The following is a 17,383-nucleotide window of genomic DNA, read 5'->3' as shown; positions in this document are numbered from 1 at the left end:
AGACTAGGTAAGATGTTAACTACATTTTTGAAAAACTAGCAGTGCCCAAAACTAGGATTAATACAATCTGTGGCTGGAATACAATTTCCGGCCTCCAGAACTGGGAGATATAAATTGCAAAAGGAAAAACTTCCTGAGGGTGGAGTAAAGCCCTGACTGCCCCATCCTCAAACTCCACAGTGAGCAGATTTGAGGCTATTCAAGGACTAGTCTCACTTTAGGGCAGGGGGCAGTATCTGCCCAGCAGGGTTTCAGGATTGCTATGGATACTGTCTACTGTGTGTCTCCCCCTCCTCCCTTTTCTGAATTAGGCTGTTTGTTGTGTTATTCTGCCCCTTTGCACTTTCAGCATTGGGTGTGCATACGAGCAGCGGGGGCCCAGACAATTCATCTTTAGGCCGTAGGTCTCTAAACCAAGAGGAACCACATGAGCCACATGAAGAAGCCACTGTTCCTCCCACGGGGGTCCTGGGCTTTGACTGGCTGCCATAGAATGTCCCTCACCTCAAATTCCTGTTATCCTGTCTCTGGCCTCTAGACCCAGACTAAAAAGGCATGTGAGATGGGTCAGGCCCACCCAGGGAGGGGTAAAATGTATTTCGTGTGTGGGAAAGAAGGCATAGTTAACACCCTTGGGTCCATGCTATCCCTTGTCTTCTGTGCGGCAACCAGCACATTCTAGACAGAGGCTGCTCCATCAACCTGCTGTCCCCAGGTGCCTCCCTATGGCCACGCAGCATGGCCAGAAATAAACCTTTGAGCTTTGCAGTGTGGCCCAGCCTCTCCCGACTGATACAGGGTCTCTGTTCATCCTACCTCTTGAAGACGTGTTCCTGGAGCTGCCGATCTGCTCCAGCCTGGGCTGCTGACCCTCTGCACCTGGCTGGGCAGCTATCACCTGGGACTTCCTTTCCCTTCCATCCTGCAATGACTTCCCTGCTTTCTGGATCACATGTCTCCTGCTTTCATGGTTTACATCTTTGTTTTGATGAAGTATAATCTCTGGTGGCTTCCTACTATGAGAAAGGATGCATGGGAGATAAATTTTTTGAAACCTCATGCATCTGAAAAATACTTGGTTTATAGTTTGGCTGGGTGAAGGCTGGAAAATAATTTTCCTTTACATTTATTTCCCATGGCTTTGTTCCCTTCCTTCTAACTTCAACTGGTTGTTGTGGAGAGGCCCACAGTCATTCTGACCCAACTATCCATAGGTGACCTGTTTTAATGTTAGGACACTTTTGTCCCCTGCATGCTGAAACTCACCAATGATATGCCTTGGCGTAGAGCTATTCTTTCCCGCTGTGTTGGGCTCTCTCCCTTTCAGCATATGTCATGAAGACCTCTCTTGGATTAATAATTCATTGACGATTTTCTCTCTTGTGTTTTCTCTGATCACCTGTTGGGGTCCCTATTCATTGATCAATAATTTTTTTGGTTGGTCCACTAATTTAGCTTTTCTCTATTTTCCATTTTTTAAAAAAAATTTTGGTTCTACTTTCAAGGAGGTTTTTTACTTTTACATTTCTGCTACCTTGTAAACATCTCAAGAACACTTTTTGTTTTTCCCCTGAATGTTTCTTTATATATGTTCTCCCTTCACAGGTTGTATGTCTTTTAAAATTTAATGAAATTATTGACAGTTTTGTTGATGTTTCTTCCTTTCTGCATAGTCTGTTTCTTCCAACTTGCTTTTTAAAAACTCTATTGTAGCTTTGTATTCATGACGCAGGGTTTCCTGAGACGCCGGTCAGCTCTGGCTCCCTGCTTGTCCTTTGCCTGGGAGGGACTGAGAGACGGATGAGAACTTCTGTGCACCTGAGTGGCAGTGTTAACTGTGGCCTTCCCTATAGGGTGCGCTGGCTGTTTAATTGGGCAGCCACAAATGTTAGAATGTCTGGGTGTTTCCCCTTGGCATGGTTGGCTACCCCAGGAAAGACCCTTCTAGTCTCCCGGCTGCTTGCATTCTGAAATCCCAAAATGGGGCTTGTGGGTCTCAGCATCCAGTATCCATGTGTGTCTTTAATCCCCTGATCCTATTACCGTACCTCTGTCCTTAACTGTGCCTGGTGTCCACCTACCCAAGACGCTGCCTTTTAGTTTTTTCAGGTCATAAATATCCAGCCTTTCGTCAGAACAAGGAAGGGGCAGTTGTCAGGCTGCATGAAATTGGGGTGCAGATATGGGCATTTGAGTGCTCCTCAAGCTGACGTTCTGCCAATCTTATTTTCACCCCCGTTTACTCTCACATTCAGAGGTACGTAGTGCCACCCATTAGTGAACCTTCTGGGGGATTCCATGGAGTATGTTCTTAGCTTTCCTTCCTAGCTACTATCTCAGGGTTTCATTTTCTTGGATGTGCGAAGTATTTTAGCTTCAAGAACTGCGTTGCTGTTACTTCCTCTCTTGTTCTCCCTGTCTTTGTGGATTTCTGCCTTCTAATAAATGCTCCAGAAGGAAGTTAAAAGTCAATACATACTAACCATCCACCAACTTTACCCAGAAACTCAACCACCCTTTCAGCCTTTAGTCTCTATACTCCCCAGACACACCTGCTCTGCTTTTCTGTTGCTTCCATTCGAAACGAGACGACCCAGCCCTCACATATACATAGGCCATCTCTGTCAAAATCTTACTTAGAAAAGAAAACATGGACTCTTAGCTAAGAGGAGATTTTCTTTGGGGAAGAGCTGTCTGTCCGGAAGACCCTTCCATGTAGGTTTGGGATAAAGTCAGTGAACACCACGACAATCATCAAATGCTTGATGAGTGGATTTCTGAGAAACCAGTCAAGGGGCTCAGTTTTCTATACAGAATGCCACAGGGCACAGTCAAAATTCTTTGGGACCCACATTCTTGGAAAATTCTTAGGGGGGGGTGCATCAGTGCAGAGGACCCTTGACCACGTAGGGCATCCCCTCACCCAAGGCAGGCCTGTTTTGTTCATGGCTGTAGTAACCTAATACTAGAATAGTGCAGACTCTAGACGGCCTACCATTGTGTATGCCGGCTGGGGTGACCCAGTGGGGAGACGTGGCACCTTGAAGATTGGGGAGAATTCTGCTGGCTGGAAAGGGGCCAGGAGGGTATGGGTGGCTGATAAGCTGGTGTAGGACCACTCCTTCCTTAAGAAGTGACTGATTGTGACATGTGGTGGGAATACAGCAACATTCCGAATCATTACTTGGTCAGGACACACGTCTCTTATTAAATGTCATCAACACAATCTGCCTGGAAGAAACACGATTACTTTCTACCAAGCACAGACCCTCCTAAAGGGACCAGACCCAGTCCAGCACCTTTAGTCACCCCAGAGGGTAGCAACTCAATCAGCGAGACCGCATTTCAGGGTTTTAGTTACAGATACTGAGGGTGCTCAAACATCCATGCAGTTTGCTGTTCACCGTAACACGCAACCCAGAATGGCCGTTTCGGTCCCTCGTCGGTTACCTGAAAACCAGTCTTACTGAGCTCCAACCCCAAATTAATTTGGTGAGAACTTGAACTCGGCTATCAACCTTAATTCTGAGAGAAGAATGACACCCCCCTCCCACTGCGAGGGTCCACTGAGGGTGAGTGCCTGGGCTCCTTCATTCTCCAGGCTCCTCTCAGAACACAGCAAGGGTGGCTGACTCCTTCGAACGTCCATTAAGCACAATGCACCGGGGTGAGGCAGTAGGGGGTTTGCTGAGCCCGGTTCCGCGGCGGTGGGAAGTTATTCACCGGCGTCTCCGAGGACGGCCCAGGCCTGGAGAATGGCTGGGGCCGCGGGCTGGGGTAGGGGTTACCGGTGAGAGTCAAGGGCAAGGTGGCCCGGCCCGGGCTGGGAGGCGCGGGCTGGGCGCAGCCGAGCATTTCCTCCGGGAGGCCCAGACAGCGGGCGGGTGGGGCGCGGTGGGCGGGGTCCTCGCAGCTGGTGGCGTTTGAAGGCCCCCCCCGACCGCGGTGGGAGAGGGGCAGCCTAGAAGAGTTGGCAGCGGGCCTGCTGCGGGAGGGGGAGGAAGGGGCCCCGCGTTCCCTCAGCAGCGGCTCCGGCCACCCTGGCACGTAGTTCGCTTCTGGAGGCACAGGCCGCGGTGGGCGCGCCACCCGGGCAGCCAGGCTCACCGCCAGCCGAGGCCAGTCCTGCTCGGGCTGACCCGAGCTCAAGGGCAGCGCGGCCGCACACCGGACCCCGGCCGCCAGGAACGAGCCGGAGTCTGTCCCTCCCGCGGGAGCTGCCCCGCCCGGACTCCCGGAGCTCTGCAAGGCAGGGGCGTGGGGAGGGCGAGCGGCCTGAGGCTCTAGGCGCGGCCACCCGGCAAGCCGGCGGCGGAGGGCGCGGCGCGAGTGCGTTCCGCCCCTAGGCAGCCCCGCGCCCGGCCGGGCAGACACGCCTCCCCGCCGGCGCTCATCGCGGGAGGAACAAATGGCGCCCTCCAGAAACCGCTCCCCTCCATGCCGGGGGCCAAGGCTGTCACCACACAAAAGCTCCGGCAGAGAAGTGCCCGCTGTGTCCCCGCCGCGGGGGGTACAAGCAGCCGCTCCGCGCCGCGACTACCCGGCCCGCCGCCCCCGGACGTCATGCGTCAGCGCGCCCCGCTCCAGTTTCCGCCCCTCCTCCCACCGGCCCAGGGGACACGCCCACTGGCGCGCGCAGCGCCCGGGACCGGGCACGCCCCTCTAACGGCCCGGATTGGCCTGGCCGTGCACTCACGGACCAATGGCGTCTGTCCCGGCCCTCGGTCACGCCCCCTTGCCCAGGCGCGGGCACGCGACCGCTCCGTTCCGCCGGTGCGCGCTCTGGGGTCCCCGCCCCCTCCGCGCGCGCGCAGCTCCCCGCAGCCGCCGCCGCCTGTAACCTGCGCCGCCAGGATGTGGCTGGGGGCTGACGTCGGGTCCAGATGTGGCCCCGGCCCCGCCCACCCCCGGGGCCGGGCCGCCCACACGGAGCCGCGGCGCGCACGGCAGCTGTCCCGCCTGCCACAATGCGCGGCGAAGCTGCGGCCGCGACTTGGCGAGGTGGTCCCTAACGTTGCCGCTCGGCATCCTTAGAACCGGCCGCCCCTGACGCCGCGCGGGGACCCCAGTCGCCCGCGCGCCCCATGCGCTCACTCTTCGGTGCCCGGCCGGGCCGGCGCCTCGCAGACGCGGAGCCGCGCGGGTGACGGCACAGGCGGCTGCGCGCCCAGCCCAGCCCAGCCCAGCCCAGCCCGAGGAGAGGGCGCGCCGCGCCCCCGCCCCCCGCCCGCTCTCCCGAGGCCGTGGGTGCGGATGCGCGGCTGACGCCTCGCAGCAAGAGCACCGCCGCCGGCCCCAGCCCGCAGCATGGCAGCCGCCGCCTATGTGGACCACTTCGCCGCCGAGTGCCTCGTGTCCATGTCGAGCCGCGCGGTCGTGCACGGGCCGCGGGAGGGGCCGGAGTCCCGGCCCGAGGGCGCGGCCGTGGCCGCCACCCCCACGCTGCCCCGCGTCGAGGAGCGCCGCGACGGTAAGGACAGCGCCTCGCTCTTCGTGGTGGCGCGGATCCTAGCGGACCTCAACCAGCAAGCGCCGGCGCCCGCCCCGGTGGAGCGCAGGGAGGGCGCCGCGGCCCGGAAGGCGAGGACCCCCTGCCGCCTGCCGCCGCCCGCCCCCGAGCCCGCCTCCCCCGGCGCCGAAGGCGCGGCGGCCGCGCCCCCCAGCCCGGCGTGGAGCGAGCTGGAGCCCGAGGCGGGGCTGGAGCCCGAGCGGGAGCCGGGGCCCGCGGGGAGCGGCGAGCCGGGCCTCAGACAAAGGGGCCGGCGGGGCCGAAGTCGCGCCGACCTCGAGTCCCCACAGAGGAAGCACAAGTGCCACTACGCGGGCTGCGAGAAAGTTTACGGGAAATCCTCGCACCTCAAGGCGCACCTGAGAACTCACACAGGTCAGTGGGGCGGCGCGGGCGCCCGGATCGCGCGGACGGGGTCGGCGCGAGCTGCCCGACCACGCCCCCGGAGCCGCCGACGGGGCGCGAGGTGGGGGCCGGGCGGGCCGGGACGCCTGGGGCCTCGCCCCTTCCCCTGCCGCTCCGACCCGCGGCTGGCCCCGCGCGTCGCGCGAGGCGGGTCCTGGCTCTCGGAGCCGGCGCCCGCCAGGCGACCGCGCCCCCGCCGGGCACGCCCCCTACCCGGGCGCGCTCGGGTGGGGCCGCGGGGGCGGATATAGTCATCTGGGCTGGGGGCGGGGACCCCGCCCGGCCGGGAGGCGGTGCGGGCAGGTGCGGGCGGCCTGGGTGTGGACCGCAGGCGGCACTCGTGACGGTGGGGCGCCCGGAGCGGGGGCAGGGGACGCTCTCCGGGGTCCCTCCTCGTTTCCTCCCCCGCTGCCCGGGCGCGCGCTCAGGAGGGGAGGGGCCGGCCCCGGCGCGCGGCGGGCGAAGTTCACGCAGGGACAAGGCTTCCTTTGCCACTCGGCACATTTTTCGCTCTCTTTTTCCTGTAATTTTTCTAGCGCTCTAAGGTTTAATTTGTCGTAACCAAAGTCAGCGGCGGCGCTGGGTGATGCGGGGGGCGGTCCCGGGTCCCGCTCCCCGCCTGCGGCTCTTTGTGGGAGCCCCCGCCCATCCGGCCCGGCGGGGGCGCGCCCGGCCCTAGGGCTCCTCGGCCTCGAGGCTCTCTCCGGAAAGGAATGCCCTGGCCGCTGCCCATCCTCCGTGATGCCCTCTCGCCTGCCCACCTCTCACCTGCCCTGGGCCGGTGCGGGGCGGGCGGCACCTGCGCCAGGGCGGGCGCTGAGCCTCCAGCCTGGGGATCACCGCCCGCCCCCGCCAGCCCAGCGGCAACAGTTCCCACGCGCGGCCCGATACTTTGTAGTTGATTCATCTGTGGCGGTTCCCTCCCCCCTTTTTGTTTCGTTTTTAACACAAAGATGAAAATATTTTAATGGACGGCAGTCCTTCCCCATTTTGGTGTAAAGAATTGTATGCTTCCTCTGAGCTCACGTGAGTTCTTCTGTGACACTCACCTCTTCTACCTTGGGGGCAGGCTCAAAACCCGTCTATTGAATACTGTTGCCTTGTGACCAAGGGTGGTGGTCTCTCATTTGTAAAATAGTTCACATAGTGATTAAAAGGCATAAAAAGCTGCAGCCTTGGATACCCTAGAGCTGAAGGCTCCTTTTTTTTAACATTTGGAACTGCAAGGGCCCAAGGTCTGCAGGTGAGGCTTTCGGATCTCGGACTAACTTTCCCCCGGGAGGCTTTTGTGGCCGCCCCAAACCACGTGGCAGGTGATGGGGTAGAGGGTGAGAGCGGGGCCATTTCTAGGCATTCGGGGTCAGTTAAGGGTGTGGGGGCTCATGTTGGGGGTGGGAGTCAGTGTGGGCTAAGAGTTCAGCTCGGGACGCGGCTGCAGGGTGGGTGTGGCCCTGGGGGAGGGGCCAGGCTAGGCTCAGCTCGGCTCCAGGTGGATCCTGAGTATCGGGTGGGGGCAGCGATTGGGGCGTGGCTGGGGTTGAGATCCGCTTTGGGGGATGATGCCCGTGCTGGGCAGGATACTTAATGTTTGGGAAATTTTTCTACGGCTCCTGTCAGCGTGGCCTGTCACTCGGCAGCACCGGTAGCGGGGAATTGAGGAGGGGGGTGGCCGAGGGGAGGGGCTTGCCGTCGTGGGCGGGGCCGGCTCGTCAGTGCCTCAGCCTTGGGATGTCTTCCTGGTGGGTTCATCTCCCGCTTCAGGCTCTGGCCCCGCGCGAGCCCCTTGACTAGAATATTGGCGCAGGGGCGCTGGAGACCGGGGCCTCCCGCTGTAGGTGGGGCCAGTTTCCTCGGAGCGCCTGGAAACCGAAGGCAGGCAAAAGAGAATGGGACCAACCCTTTGAATGTCTGCAGTGTGTTACAGTGCCCGTTCTTGAAGCAGAGAAACTATTCCACCTTTCAGGTGTGCAGACATCAGAAGTCCTACCTCCAGGGTGGAAGCCGGCCTCAAAGTTGGAAGTGCACAGGGCTCCGGCAGCGGGGTGGCGGGGAGTTGGGAAGAATGCAGATTTCCGGGCCCCTGATGCTGACCTAGTACACACAGTTCCAGCCTGCAGTTGGGAGTGCATGTTACCGGTACCCCAGGTGACCCATTATGAGAGTTGAACTGCCCAGAAACCTGCCTCTGGAGGGAGTCTGGTTCAGCATCTGGTGGAGGGCACCCCTGGGAAGCCCATTTCCAGCCCCTTCCCAGGTGTGCAGAGCATAAGTAACTGGTGTTCCTCAAGGGAGAAGAGGAGCTTGCTATTGGGGGAGAAAAGAGCATCTTGCAGAAGGGAGAAACCCAGGCAGGCCTCAGGGATGACTGAGAAGGCAGGCCACAAGGTGATGGCTTTGCTGCAGCCGTGGGCTCTGAGGTGTCCGTGGTTTGTGGGCCTAGTCTAGCAGCATTGTGGGGTCTCTGCAGTCAGTGACTGAGGTCATGCCGGGCCCCGTACTCCATTAGGCGCGGGAAGGTGCCCCCGCCCCACTTCCCGCATTTCCAGGATCCACAGTAATTTCATGGCAGAGGGTGAATATCACAACCAGGAAGGTGGCCAGCTGCTCTGTGCTGTTCCTCTATGTGACCAGGGATCGGTTCCCAGATCTCCCTGCAACTTGGTGATGATGTCTGCCCTGACCACCTGCAAAGTCTTCAGGGAAATTAGGTCAAGTATGTGAAGACCCTTTGAGAAGTGCAAGGGTCAGCCTTGACTCTGGAGGCACTTGTGGTCCCTTGGCCGTGGCTCTGCTCTGATTTTCCACCCCCATTCTCTGAACAGCTGCATGCTAAGAGCTTTCTGTCCTGGTTAGCTGTGTAGCAGTGTGGTTTCCCACTCCCACTCTTCCAGGAGTTATCCTGTGGACACATTGGTCTCTGTCACATTTAGGTAATTGTTGATGTTATAACAATGCATAATAACACAAAACCAAGAAAAGCATCTTTGCAGCTCGTGCTACTTTATTATTTGGCCAATTAGAACTTCCGAGTCCAGACCTGGAAAGTTTGCTAAGAGGGGCTTAGGGGAGCAGCAAGACCAGGAGCAGATTTTCTTGGAACCTGAGGTGCTTTGATGCAGAAATTCAAGGACTCACCTTCGATAGGTCAGGCTGGGGCCCTCTTGAGGGCAGACTGGTTGCCCAGATCCTGCCTCTGGAGAGTCCTGCGTGTTGTCCTGAATGGGGAGACTTGGCAGGCCCCCAGCAGAATGGCCACTTGGTCTTTCTTGGCAGAGAGACCCTGAATACATTTCTACCTATTTGTTCCCACAGAGAATTGTTTTCAAAACTGCTCTGTGCCCTGTTTTCCCTCCAGCGCTGGAGCCAAAACATCTCTCTGCATGCTGGGCCCTCTCTGGGTTCTGGGGGTCCAATGGAAAGGTGGGCACAGTGGCGTGCCCAGCCTTCCCTCCTGCAGAACCCGAGGCATGTTTGTGGTCACCTGGCCCTGTTTGGGGTGGAGGAGGGAAGTAGAGTAAGATCACATTCTGTCAGTCATTTCCTGTGACAATTTGGGTGGGGTTCACCTGAAATTTATCTTTATCCATTGAAGCAAGGATTTGATCCTGACAGATTATTGCGACCCCTCCCCCAGGGCACACTCTGGCTTTAGAGAGTTGTTTCCAAGCACACCGCCCCCTGGGCACCCTGCAGGTCCTCCCTGATGCTGCTGCCTGGGAAAGCAGAGCAGAGGGCATCTGGCAGAGCAGAGGGCATCTGGGTGGGATCTCCTTTACCCAGGGCAAAGCCAGGCTTGTTGGTGGCCCGTGCTTTGTTCAGAGACACACACAGGCCAGTGGCTCAGCACGCCCACCCCTCCCTCTAGTACCTTCGCAGTCCCAGGCTGCCAGTGGCCCTAGTGTGAAACTCCTCAAACAATGCAGAAGTGTATGCAGCATGGGAGGTGCCAGCCTGCACCGCCACCAAACCACTGTTACCCCACATTGGTGTTTTTCTTTACAGACCTTCTAGATGGATTTGCACGTATGCATACGTGTGTGTCCACGTAGACATTTTGAAACATACTTAAATAGGATCCTAGCAAGTGTCTCACTGCTGGCATTTTGTTCTGTGTGTTTGCTTAAATGAGGCATCTTCATTCTTTTTCACAGCCGCATGGTATTCCAAGATGTGGTTATATGGCTGCATTGTAACTTATTTACCCTTCACTTATGGAAAGGACAGCTACATTGCCTTTTTTTGTTTTTTCTGCTATTACAAGTTGTGTAGCAGTGGACTGTGGTGTGTTTGTGTCTTGGTGCAGAGGAGCTGGCATTTCTGTAGGATTGAGACCTAGTGGTGGTATTGACAGGGTTGATAAGTGTTGGTTAAATTTGTTGTGGAGTTACTGTTATGTTTTTCAAGGAAAGAGACCACACTTGTTAGTCCCCGCTCTGAGGGAGAGACCTATTGTGTCGCCAGTCCACCTTCTTGAAAATGTTTACTTCTCCCAGTTCTCCTTTTGCATGTGTGAGAACATTGAGAACGTTTAAAACAGTACTAGCAAAACCACTGTCACTCCCGCACGCCTGGTGGCTGGCTCTCTTGGCCATCTTCAGTTCTGGTTTTACAGAGATTGGAAAGTGTGTGGTGGGCACTCAGCCCTGGAGCAGTAGGATGGGGGCTGGTGTGGTGCCATCTCCACCCCCCCCTTCCCCCCCTGCTGAAAGAAGGCTGGAAGCTGTGCTGCCTGAGCGAACTGATAGGACGCAGTTCATTAAACCAGTAGCCTGTGTCTGGGGCTTCACATGTCTGGAACACCGCAGAGATGGGGGCCTGATCCTTCTGAGTAGGTGCCATGAAACCCACTTCTCAAGCTTCTGACAGCCTCCTGCCCTTAGATCCTGTGTGCTCCCCCTTTACACATAGCTTTAATCCGATTGGTTACTGGGGAAGGGCAAAAGACATGGATGGCAGCTAAAGGCAGGGGAAGAAACAAACCAGCAGGTTGTTAACATATGCGTGTGTAAGTGTGTGTGTTTAAATGGGTCATGAAGAAGCCCTACAGTCAACCAGCACTGGAACAAGCATGGGGCCATTTGTGGAGAGGCACATGTTTCTCCGCAGCAATCCCTGAGGTCTGCATGAGAGACCCTGGAATAATGAACACTCTAGCAGGGATCTTGAGATACCATGGCACTGTGAAGTGTGTTCAGTTTGTGTTTTCAGGAAGCAATTAAAATAGTTTTAAAAATAAAAACTTCTAGAACGGTACACTCAACTTTCACAATCCTAAGATTTCCAGACTGTTTGCTCTAGGGGCCAGGCATCGTTCTGTTTGTGTTAGTTTACATCAAGCTATCTAATCTTCACAAGGACCCTATGAAGTAGGCTCTATTATTAATACTAAATTTCAAATAAGGAAGCTAAGGCTCTGATGCCTTAGGAATCATGCCCAAGGTCACACAGTAAGTGAGGGTGGAACAGGGATTGGAGCTGGGGCTTGAGCCTGGGCAGCCGCCCCCGAGGTGGGTGTACCTGCTGTGTCCTACTGCCACTCCTGTCTGGACCAGTGTTTCAGGTGACTGCAGGTGAGCAGGGCCCTGTAGTAGTAGAAATCTGGATGTCCCCAGCACACGGCTTCCTGCACAGATTTTTGCTGCTTCTTAAAGGTTGAGGGAGTAGTATAGTGAACACTCCTATACTCTTCCCATAGGGTCATTTGGTAATATTTTGCCACATTTTTCTCCTTTTCTCCTCTTTTTCTTTCTAAAGAAAGAAAAATTAATTTTTTGTCTATATTTTTCTCCCTTTTCCATCTCGCCTCTCTCTTTAAATATTATATATTATCTGATATGCAGTCCATATTCAGTTCCCCTAGTGATTCCTAAAATGTCCAGTATAGGATTCAGGATCCAGTTAATCACACATTGCATTTGGTTGTCCTCTGTAGTTTCCCTTAGTTTAGGATAGTTTCCCATCTTTTGGTCCTTTATTATGCTACGCTGGCATTTGAAGGCCCAAAGCCAGTTGTCTTGTAGAACAACTCACAATGTGGATTGGTCTGATTGTTTCCCGTGATCAGGTCTGGTTTAAACAAATTTTGGTCCAAAATATGGCACAGGTGATACTGGGCACTTCCATCGCCTCATGGGGGCGGGGGCATGGGATATTAGCCTGTCCTACTGCAGGATCACATGGTTAAGGTGGGTGGCCAGGCTCAGCCTTTTCTGTCCACCTGGTTGGTTTCTACTCCATCTTCCAACTTCCTTGACTGGAGAGATGTTGGGGGTTGGGTTCAGCTTTGGAAGGCTTTTGAAGTCAAAGGACCACCTGGAGGAGGCCTAGGTGCTCCTTTCCCCAAACAGACAAGACACCCTGATTTTCTTTTGAATGAAAATGGCTCCAGATGGTATTAATAGCCAGCTCAAGGGTAACTGTGAGTGTGTTCTTGGTCAGCCCACCTGAATGCTGGCCCTGTGGCCACAGGCAGCCTGTCTCCTAGGGCTGGGGAGGGCCTACGGCGGGTGACACTCTCAAAGCCCTGGTGAGTCTTTATGTGCTTTCAAGAAATAAACAAAAATTGTCCTAAGTCCACACACCTGAGCCTGTTTTTCTGTCCTTTCTTTCTTTTTTTTTTTTGAGACGAAGTCTCGCTCTTGTCCCCCAGGCTGGAGTGCAATGGCACGATCTCGGCTCACTGCAACCTCCGCCTCCCGGGTTCAAGTGATTCTCCTGCCTCAGCCTCCTAAGTAGCTGGGATTACAGGCGCCTGCCACCGTGCCCAGCTAATTTTTGTATTTTTAGTAGAGACGGGGTTTCACCATGTTGGCCAGGCTGGTTTCGAACTCCTGACCTCAGGTGATCCGCCCACCTCAGCCTCCCAAAGTGCTGGGATTACAGGCATGAGCCACCACACCCGACCTTTTCTTTCCTTTCAAAGCCCCAAATGGTATTATTTTCTTGAGAAGTCAACTTCCTGTCGAGATGGGAATAAACTTTTCTCCAGCTTGGCAATTCAGAAGCAGCCACTGTGTTGTGTGGCTGGGGTTGGGGTCATGGAGACAGCCACCAGTGCAGTCCTCGGGGTGGGAGATACTGAGTTCAGAAGGCTTTGGACACTCTTCTGGGCCAAAATAACAGACACTCGAACTTGTTTTACTCTTGGCATCAATTGGGCACTGGGCACAGAAGAAATCCTCACCCAACCAAAAGCTCTGCCATTTGGCCATAAACACGTATGCCTCCATAGCCACGTACATGTGTAGAAACACATATGGGTGTGTGTGTGAGTGGACGTGGCACCCTGCTCATGCTTGCTGAATGGGGGAGCATCCACACCTGGAACATAGTGGCTATGTGGAACTTCTAATTTCTAGTTCAGTTTTAGATCTTAGGTCCGTCTTCACCCCCAGCAAATGTTACCAGCTGTTTGTGAGTCAGGCTTTTGGTGGAGACATGGAGTTTGTTCAGTTGAAACTAGGGCTGTGGTGAAAGGGCTATGCCTTCACACCCTGCTGCCCTGCCCAGCAGAGTGACTGGCTCCTGTGTCCTCCACACTGCTTCAGTTCCCCTCCTGAGGCAGGGCCAGGCTGTGATTGCCATTTGCTGTTGGGCATTGTGTGTGTGTGTGTGTGTGTGTGTGTGTGGTGGCAGGGCAGGGGGTGGGGGGAGGGCACAGCATGGTACCGAGCACCAGAAACACAGCCTTGACCAGTCCCTGGTTTTTACCAACATCTTTCTGGACAAACAAGACAGCACACTTGGCAGGGGGAGGATTCTGTTTATTGTTCTCCATTTTTGAAGTTCATCACACAAAAACACTTGCTAACCAGAAACTTGGCTGCACTCCGTGGCCATTGGCCAGTCTGTCCCAAGGTGACTTGTTTGGGGAAGCACTGAAGCTTGATGTCTCAGATTAAATGTCCTTATGCTGGTGCCACAGGGGTGTGGCTTACTCTGCATGGATGGGTGACCCTGGGTCCCCAGGCACAGGGCACAGGCTCGTCTCCTTGAAGCTGGAGCCCACGCTGCATCATGAAAGAGCTCTGCAAGAATTGAAGGCCCAGAGCAAAAATCGCTTACCAAAGAGCATGTGGCTCTTTGGTACCTTGGCCTCCTGTCTCAGGAGAAGCTTCTAAAGGTGGAGTCGTGTCACGTGCTTGTCTCCTGTGAGCACAGGCCGGGTGGGAGGAAGCTTGGGAGTGGGGAGAGGATGACGTGGGCTCAGAGGAGCCACGGGCTTCTCCCCCGACCCCAGCGTACACTGGACACACATGGGAGGTGAGGTGATGCCTGAGCAGCCTGGCGAGTGGTCAGGGCCCTGGGTGGGGCCTCCTCATTCCCTTTTGGAGCACTGGCAGCTAATGCTTGGGGGGCCACCATCCTTTCCCGGTCTGGCCTCGTTGGGGGACACATCTGTCTTCCTCCTGGAGTAAGGAGAGCCTGTGAACAAAGCAGTGACCCCAAGACCTATGGCCACTGGGGATGGCAGGGGCCTTATGCTTCCATATGTGGGTCCAAGCTGTGGATGGGGAGGCCAAGTGTCCTGGCATGTGGGAGGTGGTCAGGTGCTCCCTGGAGATCTAACGGGTATGCATGGGTTAGCGAGACCTGAGAGTCCTTCTTGGGCCACACCTAAGTATGTGCAGGGCCTGTGATACAGCCAGAATTTCCTCCTCTGATAAACAACTCTGAGCCTTTCTACTTGTCTTTAACCCTTTTATTGTCTAAATGCTCACTAAAAAGAAAAATAATAAAGAGAACTTGGTTTAGGGGTATTGGTAGAGGTTAAAGTTGATGGCAGAGCATGAATAGGGGTGTCTGCAAGGAATTGTTGGAAAAGAGATTGGAAATAGAGCGAAGGCATATGTGAGTCTTAGAACCTGACTCCTTTGTTGACTGGGAGTGGGGCAGAGGGCATGGGTCCAGCAGGTCATTGGTTTCGGGTTACCAAAAAGGTTAAGGCTATTCACCTGGGCCACTGGCTGGGGGTGCTGCTCAAAGCCAGGATCTGGGAGCCGGGGTCAGCACCTTGGGTGCACCTGGGCATCATAGCAACAACAAACCCCAACACATTTTCAGGGACCAGGGCGGATAAATGGGGGTTAATGACATGGTTCCCACACATCCGAATCTGGGATATGTAAATGTGACACTCAGTCTGAGCATTTGGCAAGCTCTCCATGGTCTTGCTTTGCATATTTTGGCCTATCTGCTCTCCAGACTTACTGCCCCATTGTCCTCACCTGCATGACTGTCCATGTCTGGTTTGTTTACTCGTCATTGAAGGCATCCATAGGGGTGCCATCTGCCCCCATGTCCCTCTCCCACTAGGCATGCTAAGTGGCTTGCGGCAGGGCAGGCAGGGACTCAGATTCCCTCCATCCCATCGCTGAGGTCTTACTTCCTTCCTCTGCCCACCTTACACGTGGAAGGTTTCTCCTGTGCTTGTCCACCAGTTGTTGTTTTTGTCTTCTAGCACGGATGGTGTGGCAGAAGGAGGCCTTGGACAGCAGCACGTTAGGACCCACAGGGGCTCTGGCCCCTTGCAGCTGTGCGTTCTGAGGGAAGATGCCCAAGGTTTTATTATCTTTTCCAGAGTGCCCTTTTTTTCTGCTTGCATGGCAGGCCCTTTCTAAAATTACAGTCATAGGTTTCTTAATGACAGGGGTGCGTTCTGAGAAGTGTGTTGTTAGGCAGTTTCATCCTTATGTGAACATCATAGAATACGCTTACTATGCACACCTAAATGGCATAGCCTACTGCACACCTAGGCTGTATGGTGTAGCCTCTTGCTTCTAGGCTGCAAGCCTGTATAGTACTGTCCTGAATACTGTAGGCAACTGTAACACAATGGTAAGCATTTTGTATCTAAATATAGAAAAGGTACAATTAAAATGGGGTATCGTCTTATGGGACCAGCCTCTCATCCCACGTGGACTGTCATTGTTTGAAACGTCATTATGTGGTGCATGACTGTACTTTGCTGCTTGGCCTAAGGTGCCAGGGCATTCTCTGGGTAAGCCTGAGGGGCTTTGCAGGATACCATCTTTTATCAAGGTTGAAATTAGTTTTAGCACTTTATACTGTGTCCCCTTTGCGGCTGACAGAGCAGGAGCCTGTCAGTGTCTACTGTCACAGGTGCAGAGCTGCTGTGTTGGCGAGCAGGTAGGTGGTTGTCCTGAATTACTGTCAGGCTTTAGAGTCTTACAGGAAATACAGCCTTGGCTACTTATAGCTTGTGATTTGAAGTTTCCCTAATGATGGGCTGGGTAGTACACTTCAGCAGTTTGCTTTGGACAAATTGTATCATTCTTAAGTTCACTCACTTTAGCCTTTGAGAAATTTCAAAGTTTGTTTCCCTGATCTTCCTAGTTGCCCTGGATTATGAGCCAAGCGTTTGAATTCCTTTGCACATCTAGCACTGCACATGGCCTTGGAAGATGGACATTTATGTGAGTGTGTGCATGTGTATGTGTATGTGTGTGTGTATATATGCCCGTATTTGCAGCATGTGTATATGTGCTTGTGTATGCGCATGCACACGTGGTCAGCCATGCAGCCAAGTCTCAGAACAATCGTTCCACTGGAAGTAACCCAGTCTTGAGGCATCTGGCCAGGTGGTGCGGGCTGCAGCACAATGTTTGTTTCTCCCAGCCCTATGAACCCCAGTGGGGCTATATCACTTAAAGGCCGGTCTCTACAAGAGCAGGGTAGGAAGCAGCAGTGCGTGCCCAGCCGTGGCTGTGTAGGCAGAACCAGCCTTCAGGATGGAGGGTGAGACCCTGGAGCCAAGCCAGAGGGTGTGTACCCTTGGTCCCTGATGAGGTACTCCATCTTGGGCCATTCTGCCCCCTGGTCTCTCTGCTCCTCCTCTGCAAACCAGGGGGGCCAGCAGCCTGCTGGGATCCTGGCCCTGGCCGGGTTAATGGATGGGAACTGAGCTCCTTGGCTGCCAAGCTGAGGTTCAGTCTGGCCCCATTCTCACTTCCTTTACTCCCCCTTGTACTGTGGGATCTGAGCATTTCTTTAACAGCCTTCAGGGGTTTCCAGCCCTCAGGACAAGCAGCAGGTGGGTATACAGGGGAGCAGACCCCAGGGGGGGCCTGAGGAGGGAGGGTGAAGGCACCCCTTCTTTGTGCTGTCTGTAGCTGCTCATCCTGGGAGACACTGTTGGGGAGGCTGTGGCTTCCTCCTTCCGCCCTCTGGGGATGCCCCGGCGGCCTGTCCCTTGGGTGTTGGGAGGAGGTGGCTTGGCTGACTGTCCCTGCTCACGGTCAGGGTCCTCCTACACAGCAGAACTGGAGGTAAACACTGGGTTGCCTTGGCAACTGGGCTGTGCCATGGCTCCAAGTGCTCCTGGCTACAGAAGTTCCCATTGTCTCAAGTTTCTAGGATGGGTTTCTATTTTGATTTTTTTTTTTTTTAAATTAGCAAGAATGACTAAGATACCAAAATGTCTGACCTGGTTTCTATAATTTCTTAATA

The 17,383-nt window shown here is 54.9% G+C and overlaps 1 protein-coding gene across 1 annotated transcript in view; it reads left to right on the top strand.

Annotated features, from left to right (window-relative positions):
* Positions 1-4,801: 4,801 nt before the first annotated feature.
* KLF13 (KLF transcription factor 13) overlaps positions 4,802-17,383 on the top strand; it is a 51,108-nt gene continuing 38,526 nt past the window's right edge. Inside the window, exon 1 of the mRNA XM_031002277.3 lies at positions 4,802-5,884. Coding sequence (XP_030858137.1) covers positions 5,308-5,884 — 577 coding nt within the window. The 5' untranslated portion in view covers positions 4,802-5,307. The remainder of the gene's footprint in view (positions 5,885-17,383) is intronic.

This window comes from Gorilla gorilla, chromosome 16, assembly GCF_029281585.2.
Source record: "Gorilla gorilla gorilla isolate KB3781 chromosome 16, NHGRI_mGorGor1-v2.1_pri, whole genome shotgun sequence".
Taxonomy (NCBI): domain Eukaryota; kingdom Metazoa; phylum Chordata; class Mammalia; order Primates; family Hominidae; genus Gorilla; species Gorilla gorilla.
Note: the sequence above shows the minus strand (reverse complement) of the source record. Positions and strands in the feature narration are given on the sequence as shown.